Here is a 16133-nt window from a genome sequence, read left to right on the forward strand (position 1 = left end):
CAATCATCGTCACCGGAGCTAGTAGTTGTAGTTTTGGTGCTCTCGGATGTGTCCCCATCACCAAAATGGGTATGTCTTCAGTCTTCGCCGGAGTTTGCACCGACAGAAGTACACCGAAGATGAAGCTTTCGCTATATTTGCACAGACGGGAGATCACCGGAATCATTACATGATAATAAATAACATGATAATAAAGAGTTTGCTTAGTTTGTAATTCTGAAAACAATTCTAAAAAATTAAGAAAATATAAAATTGTTTTCAGATAACTATAAAAGACAGTTATATGAAAACAAGCCTTTTTATAACTGTTCTCAGAATTACAGGCCCAAAGATTCTTCATTTTTAAGCCTCCGTGACAACCTTCCTTAAACACTACTCTAATGTCTTAATCCATCGAGAAAGCGCACATTGACAAAGTTGCACTGATTAATTTAACCAAAAGGATAGCCAAGAAAGCACAAAGTCGTGCATACAGCCTGGTACGACTACCACCAACCTTATCATCCAATCTATCACAAAAATTTCCCATCAGAGATGGTGCTCATTTTTAAGAATACAAGAGAGGGCCAAGGCTTGCCCAAAAATCTCTCCGGGTTCAAACCAGCATATTGAGCTTTCATGCCCTCCATGACGACCACAACTCTTATATCTTACCCTTAGGATCACAATCCTGAAAAATGACCTATTCAATAACGAGGAAAGCATGGTACTTCAACAGTTTGTATTTCCGAACTCATTCCGATATACCACAGGCCACACCAGTGACCCTCAATGCCAATTCAAGGAAACAAAGGAAGAAAGGAAAATAAATAGAAGGCAAATGCATTCTTACTGCTTAGTGAACTACTACAAATAGGGAACTGTAGACTGCACAACACATGGAGCTTATCATGCTATGTATAGGAGGGCATGGAATCCAAAATTAGGAGCCAAGTTCATCTATTAACAGATTGTTAAGTGTGTCAAAATGTAGAGTAAGTGCATTTTGCCGAATACTTTAAGAAGTTAAGCCTCTAACAATTCAGATAAAAAAGAATTATTGTCCACATATCCAATAATTCAGGTTTTAATACAAGCAATATGAGGGGAACATTGAACGAAATTGATGGTCTAACAATACTGCCAACAATTTCAAAGTTTTCACAAAAAACTGCTTAGGTAGCCTCTCTATGGCCAGATATCATATATGACCGCCAGTAAAAAAGTATTGGCTTAAGGTCACGGATGTACAGAGATATGAGTGCCAAAAGATTCGTGCATATTACATCAGCCATTTATTTGATAGAAGATTAGACCAGAAACACGCAATAGTTGTTGTGGCAAATTGATGATTAAGGACGTGGAATGATTTGCTTACCCGGACCATCCTCTCTGAGAACCGCCAGAGGAATGCCCACTCAGCCTGTCAAGCACAGCATTGAAATCAACAGGTTGACCAGTCTCTTCCAGCCTTTGAATCACACTAACAATAATATCGCCCCTGTAACCCATGCTCACCAATTTCTCAATCAAGTCATTGTAAGGATGGTTCCGCACGAATTGTGGTGGGCGAACCTGAAGATTGCCACTAGCATTTGGCTGTGGATTCTGAAGAGGAACACTTGTTGGAGGATAGCCCCCTTGTGAGAAATGAGACTGTTGGGGTGGATGTTGCCTTCTTCCCCCATCACCTTCATACATAGTATATGTATTCCCAGGGGAGAGTGAAGGATGGGGTCCAGCCACTGTGTACCCATCACCTGGCTGCATTGCAAAAGTGGGCTTGAGCTGCTGAGGCGAAGGAATTGAACCATGTAGTTGAGCTGTTCTGCCAGCCCCTCCATATCCGTAAGGGATTGCTTCTGAATGGCTCACACCCGGTTGAGGAATTCCTGAAAATTGCACTTGCATTGGCATGCTACTTGGAAGCATCTCTGGAGGCGAGGGGTTGGCATTTTGACTTGGCAAGTATGAAGAGTATACCACAGCTGGCGGGGGTCTAGTCTGGGATTGCGGTGGTTGCACCTGCTGGGGTAACTGCTGCTGAGGCCACTGCTGCTGATACTGAGGTAATGTGTGGATTTGTGGTGTCTGATTTACTTGAGTTTGTGTTGGCTGTGATGTCATCCTAGAGATGTCTTGCATTTGCTGGGTTCGATATTGAGCATCGGATGGCAGATATTGACCCTGAGATGGTTGACTTGGGGCGGGGGGATTTAAAACATGAGTTGGAGGTAAATAGTAGGTTTGTGATTGAACTGCATTCTGTGGTTGGGTAGGCGGCAGGGGTGCTAACGGCTGCGGCTGCTCAACAGTTCTGGCGGGAAGTGTAGGCTGTGGGGCTACTTGATGAGGTAGAGCAAGAGCTAATTGCTGGCTATGCACATCTGACGCATTGTCAGTCTTTTTGGAATCAGAAACCGGTGGTGCGGCTCTCTCCTCATTCTGTTGGGAAAGCGTTGCAGAAGAGGATCCTTTCTGTGCAAGCTGAAGCTTGGCTAGTTCTTTCTGGGTTTCAGCCAGCTCCTGCTTGTCTCGTAGGATCTGTACTGACCTGTGGACCTGCAGTGGCCATCACAAAACAAGTTTTCCAAATGCCTCAATTAAACTTGTATGAGATCAAGGTTTAAAACAAGAAGATAGAGGTATATCAATAAGTGTGATATCACAGCCAATTTTCCAGCAGCAAAGCAGGATGCCTTCTGTCAGATCATTTTACAGGTAACACACCAAAAGCTCAATCAAATAAGAGAAAGTAAAGGCTCTCCAACTGTTCTAGTGGAAAGGCAGACGACTAAATATTAAAATTCATACAGTGCTTAAACAAAAGAAAAGAAGGAAAGAGAAGATTCCTCGTGACATTCAATTAAGCATCTTCTTGTTGACTGTGGACACACTGCATAATATGCAGAATCCAGAAAAGTAATATATAATGTAGCATATAAGCTTTTTCATTTGCTGATAGAGCTTGACAGTGTGAGATTGAAACCGTGTACGGGTATTCTCCTCCAGAATCAGATCAACAAGTTCCCCAAGGGGGACTACGGGTAATGCACCGATCAATATATTTAGTTTTACCATCCCCTTTCTTTTGATCAATGGGTCCTCAAAACTAACCTGTCCTCCCATTATATTCCTCGGAAAGTGGTTTCTTTTCATTCATTCGTTCATTCAAGGTAGCTTTAGCTTGTTTCCAAGTCCAAGCACTAGCAGTAGAAGCTAGTAGAAAGAAGTAACTTCCAGGCATGATCCAGGTGACATCATGTGGTGAGCGCCCGTCTATGTGCAGGTCTCTAGTATGATCAGGGAATGCCACCCTACACAGGTTACATTGTGTTTCCCTCCTCCCTCATATTCACAATCCAACACATTCTGTCTAGCAGTCATATACCACCAGCACAATTTTTATCTCTCCGATATTCATACCCTAAAATCATCATGAACCACCACCATCTTTTTTGCTTAAGTATTTAAACCCTCAGAACATTCCAAAATAATACAATATGTTCAATGAGCTTCAAAATTTCTTTAAAAAAAAAAAAAAAGGTTTTTACCGGACCCATTTAGTCTACAAGCAATTAGGGCTGTGATTTTTTGTTTGCTAGTGATGGGTTACGATTTATGGATGCTTCAATAGTTGTCCAATGGATTGATGGGCTCTGGATTTAGTGATGGCATATATCTGGAAGGAAAAAAAAAAAAAAACCAAACTGGGGATTCACACTTTATTTCCATTTCCATTTTTCTATTTTTTATGTAAATTGGAATCAACTAGGGTTATTTGTAGTTTTCACTCTCTCAATGTGTTGACGGAGGTGCCAAACAAAGGCAGCAATGGAGGACTAAGGGTTGTTGCCAGTGTCTCAAGTGGTGATGATGGCTCCCCTTTGTTGTTGATGGTGATTCTAGAGCAGATCGAATCCAGAATAATAGAGAGAAGCGAGGTGAGAGAAATTCAGAGATTAGACGTCTCTTTAAATTCAAAAGGCATATTTGTCCTTTAACATACTTGCTTCTATCATGCCATGGCAGCAAACAGTTCTCTGCCAATAAAGCCAGGCTTATACGGCTTCATCAAAGTACAGCCGGAGCCCCAGTCCGGCCAAGAGTGCATTATTATCAGGACCACAGCGTGTCCTGCAAACATGATTTAAGGAGATAACTTTTTCCTCCAAAGGAGTCAATAACTTTTAAGGCGGACAAGCCATAAACCAAGAGCTCCTATGTTCCACATAGAGATCACCATTCAGCACACCCACGAAGCTGTTTCCCAGAGCTACTTAAGGATATCATTTTTTTTTTCCCAGCATAATAATACCTGAACTTAAGATAGCACTGCTACAGTAGTCCTATAAATGAGCACACTCAAGGGACAGTTTAATAACTAGTATTTAAACAAGTTAACGATATTTTATACTATCATACTAGATACCAATGTCGAACTAGAAAGTTGCAGCTCACCTCTTGGACATGCTTCTCCAGAGATTTAAGCTTTGAATCTGCCTCTCCATGGTCATGAACTAAATCAGACCGCATTTCTCCTATGGATTTATCGAGATTGTAGCAGTATAATTCCAACTGTGACAGACGTGAGCTGATTCCCTCAAGAAAACGCATGAGATTGTCAGCATATTTCTTCATGGTCATTTCAACAGTAGAGATCACATCTTGGTTAAGAGGTTCTTCAGGGGGACTGTAGGTTGAAACAGGAATTGGTGATGATCTTGCCATTCTACTTTTATGGAATTCCTGCAGAATATAAGAAATCGTATTCCTAAGCTGCTGAATGTTTTTGAAATTTCACTTATAGACATGAAACACAGAAAATAAGTAAATACTGAGATAAAAAAGTGGCATTGATAATGAATTCAAGACAATAAAAATGGTTACATATCAGGATCAAAAGAAAAGTTGCTTTCATACTTGAGAATAAAGAAGAATGCAATCAATGCATGTCTCTACCATATGAATCCAATCGGTGCCTTAACAATTTATGAAGAGATGACAAGAGAGAAACGTTTTTTAGCCAAATAAGGGGGGGCTATAAGAAAAATCCATAAACAATATCACGCTGGACTGCAGTTTCAATTGCCCCACAAAACAATTGATTTCCAGAAAGAAACTGCAATGAGACAATGAACTTGACATTTTATTTATAAGGCAATGAACTTAACATTACTGATTTAAAGAACATACTGAAACTCAAACCCGTCAATTTTTCTTAAATAACCTGATTATTAAATTCCCCAAAGAGGGCCCAAGGGAATCCCACTGGAGGGAAAAATACTTTTTTGAGAAGTCAGTTGGTAGGCATCTTTTACAGTTGAGCCTCTCAAAACTCTTTTGGCAATGAGAACGCCCCTTGCACAGTTTCCTAGTTTATAGTAATCTATAATGAATCGGTTAAAAGTAATAATAAATAAATAAAATAAAGAGAGAGAGAGAGACAGAAAAAGAATATTTTATTTATTCTAATTATTTATAGTTAGGAAAAACTAAAAGGGCTTCCAGATCCAATTATAAATTAACTTTTCAATTATATTACTAAAAAACTAGCATCTTCTTTCTCAAATTATAAAAACTGAGGCCATCTACCTCTCCTTAGCCAAAAAGCTAGATGAAGCTGACTGATTTACATTGATATGCAACGCTAAGCTGAGCCACCTTTATGAGAGATAAATATTCAAATAAATCTGTAAAGGAGCAATATTCACCAGCATTACCAAGAGTTTAGCTCCAATGGTATCTCCTTTACTTTCCCAGTAAAGTTTGAGTGCCCAAGTCCCCCACAACGGACTTCAGTGGGAGTGTGTGTGTGTGTGTGCACGTGTGCATGTATATTACATACCAAATATATATATATATTCACCATCATCGACCGGTTCATAAGCCATATCAATTTATTAAAGCTCATCCAATCACAAACTCAACATTCAATTTAGTTGAAAAAACAAATTGGGCCAAGGCATAAAGCACCAAGATATATTATGGAAACGGTACGCCTATCAACAATTTACAATAACTACTCAGCTTGACTCCCTATCCTTTCCATAAAAAAACTCGACTTCCATGGCACTCAACCCTAGTGGCTCCAAGACATCGAAACAACCTTGCTCCCAAAAATGAAATTAAAAATATAAAATATAAAATGCTGGACAAGACCAATTCAAGTAATCACATGATATTGAAATATTAGTAAAATCTCATCAAAAGTAAATCAAACTCACAAGGGCTAGAATGTATCCTATCTCCCATACATTGGGTCTAAACTTTGAATATAGAATCCTTCCAGCAAGCACTCTTTAAGAATTTAATCCTAGTATGGGCATTTCACGCAAAGACAAATTCAAATTTCACCGCAGCAATCAAAAAATTCTCTTTACATTCATTGCGAACAGAAAAGATGAAGCTCTATCTACCAGGGTACCACAAACATCACTTACCACCGTCATCCATATCATCAAAACCATCTAAGAAGAGGAACAAAATTCATATAGACACTATAACAGACATGATGGATAAGAAAGCTCAAGAGAGATAATATAGTCCAGATTCCTTGGATAGACTGGACTATCCAACTCAACAACATGGTGCTTGAAAACATATCCAATTACTAAACAACCAAACCAATAACTTGACTATAAGCTAAAAAAGAAAATGATAATCTTGCTAAAAACCTAATTATACAAGCAAGTTTCCCCACTTTCAACAGGTAACAGCATTTTCCTATTACAACCTTCTAGCACTTCTACAAAAACAGGTTGCGTGATGTTTTTTTTTTTTCTCATATAATATAGGGCTAAAATCATAAAATAAAAAAAAATAAAAAAATAAAAAAAACCTCCTGTTTCCAAAAACTATCAACTAAACCCCTTAACTAAAGAAACTATCATATTACCCCCTTGATGTTTTCAAAAGTCTATCATATCACCCCTCCCCGTTAGTTTCTATCTAAAACTAACAGGATCATATCACGTGCAACAGTTGCATCATTGATGATAAAATTGTCCTTCTCACACTATAATTTCAGTTTAATAAAATATTAATATACTATCAAGGGCATTATTATAATTTCGAAACAACTTCACGTCCTCACAGAAAGAGGGGCAACGTGATAGTTTTGCTAGTTTAAGGGGTTGTTTTATAATTGAGAGGCGTTTTTTGAAACAAGAGGGGGGTTTTACGATTTTAGCTCTATAATATACCTATATACTTTACCAACTCCAAAATTTACATTTCTTAGAATACGGAACACAATTCTAATAAATCTTAACCCCATTTGAATTCGTTCCAATAAAAGAACTAACTATTAGTAAATAAAAAGATGATTCAATTTTCTCAATAATAAGCAACTCAGCCAGCATTACACAGATATAGTATTTACTCATCCTAGCAGTGTAAATGCCCATAAACTTGAATCTAACCCTCATTAACAACAGCTAGAACTGTCATACAGAAAGAAGATTTCAATGGTCCCAAAATGTTGCAAACCCTTGTAATTAAAAGTTTAGCACAAGGCTTTAACTCACAAGATTAAACAGAGCTTTCCAAAGACCACATTATTTACCAAAAAAAAAAAAAGCTGTTATGAATTTAAAAATAGATGGCAATAGTTCCAAGAACCAAGTGCAAGTGAAGAAATGATAAGAGACAACAATACTGCAATCGAGTGCACAACGATTTATGTAAACCAGCACTAAAAGGCAAACCGACTACCAGGATTTAGAGATTTCATCATCATCAATTAGAACTCCCAAATATAACCAATTTAATACCGATCAACATACAATTCACTCTAATTTAGAGTAACCCACCCTGCTACACCACAACAAGCCCTCACTTCAATGGTCGTGCACCAAACAACATGTGATAGCATTACCTAATAATATGTGAGTCTCGAAAGAGTCCCTTTGTCAGCCAAAGTGCCATATGGTTTCCACTATTTCCTTTAAGTCACTGGTTTATTACCCATTTTATAATTTTGAGAAATCACAGCAAAAGTCTGATCTCTCTACGAAACACCCATCCTTATTCCTTAATAATCCTCTACCCATTATGGTGCTAGTAGCATACCCAACATGTCTGACATCCAACTTCTAATCACACCATTCAATCAAAGCTAACGTATCAGCCCATTGAAACGATACAATCAATACAACACGCATAGATTTAACATATATAGCACAATCAATATACTAATCCACAAACAACCTCTTCAAGTCCACCTAAATCTCAAAACCCTAAAAGATAATCATACACAGACATGAATTCATCACCAGAGAGACATAACAGCATATTACCTTGGACGAATTAACCCCAATCACAGGATCCGAGTGGCTGCCATTAGAAGTCTCTTGATTTCCGTAATCTTCATACGAGCAAAAAATGTCATCGGAGCCAAAAGCATTACGTCCCGACGATCCAGAAGCCATAGTAAGAGATCGAAAATGCTAGTTCTTTTTGAGCGATCGAAGAACACAGAGAGAGAAAACTAGGGTTTGCAGGGAGGATAGAGATGGAAGAGAGGATAGTTTGCAGAGAAAGACTAGTCACGAAAAAGAGGGAGTTTCTTAGCTTGTCCGCAAGAAGGAAAGGAAGCTTCGTCTATATATATATATATATATATATAATTACTGTTGTGCACGCAGAGATAAACGTTTTTTATATGATGATCGTGTTGGAGTCGGAAAGTCAGATAAGGATAAATCTGACAGCTTTGTTCTTGCTAGATATCCCTGGATTTTGTTGTAATTTATTTTGTCACATTTTATATTTGGATTAATTTCACTTATATCCTTAAATTAAATATTACATTAAAATACAACTCGAAAATTACTATCACTTAAATCTAATTATATTTTTTTGGCACTGTCAAAATTGTACGGAAAGACAATTTTGAAATGACAATTTTGTTCTTAATTTTTTAATATCAGTTATTTCAAAATATCAACTAACTATGATGACTATTTTATCCCTCATTCATTACCACCACTCATCACACTTCTTTCTCTCTCCTCTCTCACAATTCTGCTAAATGGACCACATTATTATTATTATTTTCTTCTCTAATTTTATCTTCTAAACTGGAAAAAAATTGTTCTCTTTCCACTTCAAAACAGCACAAACAAATTGGTAATCAAGTACTCAAACATTGGAAATATTGTTTTGAATGATTCAAAATGTGTTTGCAGCACTAGAATGATTTTATTTTATTTTAATGAATTGCAGCACTAAAATGTTTGGCTTAGTTTTTGTTTCTAATTGTAGATAATCCCATCACTCTCAAGTTGGGAATAATTTTGTAAGGAACCTTATGCGTAGAATAAGCCAATTAATGGGAAACCCATAAGAATAAAAAATAATAATCATGCATACATTCACATATTATAAAGAATGGCAAAGCGCACAAAAACAAAAACAAAGTGCTGGCTATTTTAAGTTGGAAAATTTTGTTTAGGCGAGAATCTCTACTACGCCTTCTGTTTTTCTTTAAAAGATTGCAAACACTTAGCCCAAAGATTGTCAATCACTATTTATTAGAAAAATATCTCAGTCAAATTTTATACTTATCACTTTTACATATGGGTTTTATTATTTTTATATTTTTTGTTGTTGCGATACACATAATTATATATATATATATATGTGTGTGTGTGTGGAGTACAGTTTGCTTCGGAAACTTGGTTAGTAGTATAATTTAGTGTATCAAAACACACACACACACACACACACACACACGTGTGTACGTGTATATATATATATATAAAACAATACTTAGGTTCTCACTGATAAGGATTTACATTATCCTTACTAGTGATGTGGATCAATAATAAATTATTGGTAAGTGAGTATTTACCCACCATATTAAATTTAGTAATTAAAGATGACATGTCTATTTATTATTGGTTCACATCACTAGTGAAGATGGTTTTAGTAAGAACTATATATATATATATATATACACACACACACTGGGGAGAAAAAGAGAGAAGAAGTTGAATATTTTAGTCACTTAAAATGCTTCATTAAGTAGTTAACTCATTCTGTATATAAAACAACTTTTTTTTGAGTTAAAAAAAAGTTAAAGGGGGTAACAATATTTTTTTACATCTAAAAAGTGATATGACACAATTGAAAATGTAACTTTTGGGGTGTAGGTGAAAAATAGACTAAAAGTTTGTAATGTGAATTATAATAATTTTCGAAAGTTGTTTAAATATGATATTTGACCAAATTTGAGGAGATATTAATGAAATTAATCCTTTTTGTTTTTTTATATATTTTTTAATTTTTTTCTCACAATTATTCTTTTTAATTTTTTTCTCACAATTTAGTTTGAAAGGAAGTGTTTGGCCCAAAGAACAAAAATAAAATTGAGAATAGAAGATAGATGAAAGTGTGAAAAGGAAATCAGAGGAAAATTAGGTTCAGCATTAATTGGTGAGAAAATTAAAGATAACGAAGATAGATGGTTTGAAGATATATATAAGAGGATAAGATATGGAGCGAGACATGGCATTGGTATGCTTGGCTAATCAAAGTTCACCATACAGATAGGAGCCTTTTATATCTCACTTCCCCATTATGCTCCAAATCAGTTATTTCTCTTTTTAACATCTTTCCACATAATCGACCGAAGTGGTGAATTTTGGTATGGGGTCTTTTTTTCCGATATAATATTTGCTTACTCACGGGTGATTATATGATTTTTAGTGATCGTTGATGTGGTTCAATAAAAAAAAAATATATTTTCTTTATTTATTAATTTTCTAATTTTAAAATAAAAAACTATATGTGTTTTTGTGATTGGATCACGTTAACGGTCAGTAAAAATTATCTACTCACCGGTAAGTAGGCAATTAATGTCCGCATTATCACAAGTTAACAAAATAATATTTTTCCATAATTTACTTGAAAAAATTTCTTCATAAAAAAATTCATTCGTGAAACCTACTTTTCCTAAAGTTTTCTCTCATTACATGGCTGCTAGCATTCTACTGTTCAATGCAATACATTCTTTCTCTATCTTTCTTTAGTATTTTCCTTTGGAGCATGATTACGTGTGGTAGAAGAAAGTTGATTCATTTTTTCTATAAATCACAAGTTGAGAAATTTTTTTTGAGTTTTCATACTAGTAATGTGAATGGCAACAAAATATTCTCGTTGGGCTTTGTATACAAGAAAAACACATTAAATTGGTTCACATTTGGTTTCGTACCTTCGGTTGCCTATCATAACAACCCTTTATTAAATTCCGATAAAATAAAAAATAAATAATAATAAATAAAACCTTAATTAGATAAGCAAATCGAAAGTCGTTATGGCCCATAAGAAATGATACGGAAACTGATTAGATGGGCTGGGCTGGGCTCTTAAGCACGGTCGCAGTCTAATGAAATATAATCCAAGAACTTGTAGAAATACTTTCAAGGCCCATTTTAAAGAAAACATTAGCAAGCCCATTTTTCAAGTAAACTAAATAGTCCTCCCTTGGGCTGTTTAGTAAATTTGTATCCTCACAATCCAGTGCAACAAAATCCAAACACTTATATAAATTATTTGCAGGCCCATTTTAACGGTGATATATTTGCAAAAACCCACGAAGAAAGAAAGAAAGAAACATGAGAATCCCAATATTCAGTTATTCACATTTTCACTAATTGTCTAGTGGCGAACGCCTTCCTAGTTCGGTTGGGTTGCTCCCTGTTGTCCTTGGAAGTTCGACTTGTCTAGCGCACAGAAAAAGTTTCAAGTTCTTATTGATGATGTTATATAATTTTACTGCGGTATCATATTATGAAGTCAATCGAGAAAAATTTAAATCTAAAATTTCCTTAATTTGTTGAGTGATGAAGCTAGACAATTATATTAGGAGTGTGGCCTTGTATTATAATAACAAAATTCAGTGGAGAAATTACTAGAATTATAAAAAAATTCTAGATGTTTAATCTAATAATAATATTAAATCAGTGAGAGAGGGACTCCCTCTGACTCACTGAGTTTCATCTAGCTCGGTTCATACTTACATGATCACACCAATTCGCATAAATTAGTACAAGTCAAGAGTCATTATACACACACACACACACATATATATATATGCATGTAATGTTCTCCAAAAAATAATAATAATAATAATAATGTGTCTGTGTGCATGTTTGTGTTTTTATGGTTGTAGGCACAACACTTGTCATCAATATTCTATGATCAAGTCAATACCTGCAAGTCCTTGATTGTTTGGTTCTCAAGAAAGAAATGAAGCGCGTATGGTGTGAAAGTTAGATGGAGCCTAGAGTCCACCCAAAACAAGGCTATGTTTGAAAATGAACAGGGTGATGTATTACTAGTTTACCACCGAAAGCATAAACCTAATTGAATGATACCTCCTCAACTTTCTAAGAGGTGGCTGAGGCTCGAGACCCCAACTCCCGACGACTGAAAGAAAGTGGTTGGGTGAGATATGTTACCATTGAAGAATACAATAATCATTAATATATATTCATTAGTTTCCTATCCGTATAGATACGTTTTAAAAATAAAAAGCAATCAAATAGTGCAAAATCGACAAAAACGTAGGACGAGTGGCCAAAAATGGGAGAGTTGCCCAAGCCCGTGAGAGTACTCTCTCCACTTCACATCTTGGGATGGAGCACTAGTCTACTAGCGAGTACGCCATGTGACGAGTGGCGCGCGCACATATATATATATATATATATATATTTGGATGTATTGCAAAAGTGCTGAAACATCTATATGTCAATAATTGAAAATTCCTTGCATGTTAGTGCTCTGGTTTTGCTTAGTCGACATCAAATTTTGGGACTTTTTGTGACCATGTTTCTTGCAGGTTCCTAGTTACTTAGGCTATCAACGGTTAAATCCTTCAAATCAGTCAATTTTTCGGTAGAAACTAACGTAAAACTGATAAAATCGATGCTAACTTAAAGTAGTGAAATATTATTATTATTTTTATTGCTATGATGATTGCGTGAGAATATTACAAACTTTCTCAACATTTTCGTGGTATACATAATTAGAGTAAATTAATTAATTGGCACCTTCATTCTACACCGTGCAAGATTTTTTATATGGCATTTTGACCAGAAAACTAGGTTTAGATTTGCGTCTTTCATCATGAGGCAAGAGAATCCAAATTATACCCTTAGGGTTAGTTTGGTGTGGTTGAATGAAATAAAGTGGGAATGGAATGAATCAAAGAATGGAATGAAAATAGAATGACCATTCTCATTCCCATGTTTCGTTGCACAGAAAAATATTCTATTTTTGTAAAACATATATATATATATATATGTGAAGCAACGTTTCATGAAATATTTTTTTTATTCATTCATTCATTATTATTATTTTTAAAGTAGAAATAAAATGGTCATTCTTTAATTGAAAAGTAGAATGAATTAGTGGGAATCACTATTCTCGAAAAATGGACAATAATTATCATTCTAATTTTAAAATTAATTACCAAACTAAATAATGAACACAAAAACATTCCATTTACTCTCCACAGGTCAAACCACTCGAAATCTAGTGAAAATATCGTCCAACCACATTGAAGACATGATTGGGTAAGGTTTGCACATTTTGTTCAAGAAACTTAATCAATGCTAGAAACATGCATGTTTCATGTCTGACATTTCCTCTGCAAATAAACACAGTACACGTGATTTGAAATATTGATGTAAGTTCAAATCAAAATGAAATGGTATGCCTGTGTGCATAAACATAATAGTACAACTTCATATTAACTTACACTTATGTACAACAACAAACAATTTTCTCGTGTGTGTGTGTGTATATATATATATATATATTGCCCTAGCTATCCTTTAGTAGTCAAAGAACTTTTTTTTTGCCCTGACAATCCCTTAATTGATAACTATCTGCTGTAAGAACTTAATAATATTTTTGGACCAACATGTTACAATTTTAAATTAGACTACTTTAATATCAAGTTGACAATCATTTATTTTGAAAGATTAAATTGTTAAAACGAATATAAAATAAATATTTAAATCCTTCAACGTGTATCAAATCGTTAATATGGATTCGATTCAAATTGTAAGCTAATGTTTAAAGAATTTCTATTCACATTGCAGGCTAATGTTCAAAGTAAACATGTATATCTGCTCTTTTTTTTCCCTAAAAATTGCATATATCTAATATTGTTTCTTTAATTTTGGCCTGGCAAGCATGAATCCAACTAAACTAGCCTCTTTCTCAAACTTCCCAAATGTGGTTCTATTATTATTATTATTATTTTTTCTTCCTATATTTTCATGTGCAACAGTGCAAGTATGTCCATCTAATGTTGGTTCCTAGCAAGTTCCATGGAGCCTACTTTGTCACTTCACAACACAAATTGTCTCAAATTAAAGTTAAAGCTAGTAGGCGACACTGACAAGTTACAAAGGTTTGTACCTTCAAATTTGGGACTCTCGTGCCTTGTTTGTTTTTACACCAGCTTTAGCTTTGTTCCGTCGTTTCGGAGCTCCTAAAGTGACACCCCAAAGCCAACTGGACCGACAAGACACTAAAATTTACTATAAAAAAATATGCACCATAAATATAAAGACAATGCACACTAAAATCAATGCCATTATAAGATACGAAGCAGTTGTTGACGAAACAGTTGGAGGGACACGTGTTAGGCGCCAGTTGGTTTATCATCTTTTGTGTCGGCTAACTGTAACCGCACGAATAAAAAAATCAGTTGACTTCTGATGCCGACGCAATTGCATAGAAGAAGGTGAAATGACCATTTTGTACCCCCCTCAACCTTTTTATTTGATTGCTACTCACCCGCTTTGAAATCACACTCTGCGTAAGCAGTATCTAATATTTATGATATTAAAACATGTGATTTACAAATTAAGAGAATCAAAATATTAGTACTTTATTATTTTTAAATGTAATGCTAAAACTTTTATTATAAAAAATTAAAAATTAATATTATAAAGTAATTCTCTAATTAAAATTCAACTATTAAGAAATATTTTCACAAGTTCCAACTATTGCACCTCTTATACAATTTATCATTAAATTCAGTGAATAAAATTACAAGTTCACTTAAAAGAACACCCAAATCCTAAACTTGCTCTAAAATATATACGTATATGAAACTTTTTAAAATAATCATTTAATTCATTAAAACTATTTAATAAAAATAAATTATTTACGAAATATATATGTGCAACACACACATTACACACCAACCACATAAGCAAAAAGATATTTTGGAACTTCGAGGCAATATCCATCACATACTTTTATGGTTGGCGTGATTTTAAAGCGACAGGCCACCAAGGAAAGATTTTTGTGCCACCGCATCAAAATTTTATGGTAACGTGGATGGGGCATGTACAAAACGGTCATGACATTATTGAGGTGGGGGTAGAAGTGGGAATTTGCTGGGTAACTTCCATACTCGTCGGTTTTAACATCCACTCCGCTACTCCACCTTGTAAAAGCAGGTACACTGGCGTGGCCACATCGGGACCACAAACGTGTCATTTTATTATTTGGTTACAACTTCCACACCATGAGCCTACCATCACAAGCTTTTAAACAAGTCCGTCTCGAGAAATTCATCTTCCGAAACGAAGTGCCGCGGAAAACCTCCATGATACTCTTTTATTACAAAAATGCCACTGTGCTAGTTTATGACTTTCTAGAAGAAAATTCTATTTTTACTAATGTACCCTTCCCCTAAAAAGACTTTGGAGATCAAATATATTGATTTTACTTAAAATGATTATGGAGTTATTAGAAAGTAAAATGATTTTGATGCCGCGGGGAACAGGCCAACCAAGCATCTCTTGCCCTTTTTTGATTGATTCCATTTCACATAATCATAAAGGGCCAATGGTTTCTTCGGAGAAAAATTTAAATACCTCCAGTATAATGATTACATGATATTATGAACTAAACAAACATAGATATATTATTAAAAATGTACTCACTCTGTCCCTTTATAATATTTCAATTTTATAATAGATTGGTACAAGATGCATTTTCAAATTTGCCATTCCTTAGTTTTTTCATTTACTGCGATTTTAAAAATTTAGCTGAATGAAAATTTCAGTAATAGGGTCCAATACTTATTTTGAGGGTAGTACGAAAAAGTTATTTTTAACGGG

The 16133-nt window shown here is 35.1% G+C and overlaps 1 protein-coding gene across 1 annotated transcript; it reads right to left on the reverse strand.

The window, feature by feature from the left end:
- Positions 1 to 1020: 1020 nt before the first annotated feature.
- On the reverse strand, positions 1021 to 8671 carry LOC132307243 (uncharacterized). The gene is made up of 3 exons (XM_059804953.1): positions 8280 to 8671; positions 4441 to 4728; positions 1021 to 2541 (listed from the first exon to the last, which is right to left on the reverse strand). The coding sequence occupies exons 1-3, from the start codon at positions 8409 to 8411 to the stop codon at positions 1354 to 1356; spliced, it is 1608 nt and encodes a 535-aa protein (XP_059660936.1). The 5' UTR covers positions 8412 to 8671; the 3' UTR covers positions 1021 to 1353.
- Between the last annotated feature and the right edge of the window lie 7462 nt (positions 8672 to 16133).

Source organism: Cornus florida, unplaced genomic scaffold, assembly GCF_030987335.1.
Source record: "Cornus florida cultivar Cherokee Brave unplaced genomic scaffold, ASM3098733v1 CherokeeBrave_3.0.0_Hap2_Chr05, whole genome shotgun sequence".
NCBI classification, from domain to species: domain Eukaryota; kingdom Viridiplantae; phylum Streptophyta; class Magnoliopsida; order Cornales; family Cornaceae; genus Cornus; species Cornus florida.

Bases quoted from the DNA above. Each gene is read 5' to 3' on its own strand.
- LOC132307243 (XM_059804953.1), bottom strand. From the start codon at position 8,411: ATGGCTTCTGGATCGTCGGGACGTAATGCTTTTGGCTCCGATGACATT. The intron at 4,729-8,279 runs GTAATATGCTGT...TATATTCTGCAG, and splicing joins TTGGGGTTAATTCGTCCAAG to GAATTCCATAAAAGTAGAAT. The intron at 2,542-4,440 runs GTGAGCTGCAAC...TGGCCACTGCAG, and splicing joins TGGAGAAGCATGTCCAAGAG to GTCCACAGGTCAGTACAGAT.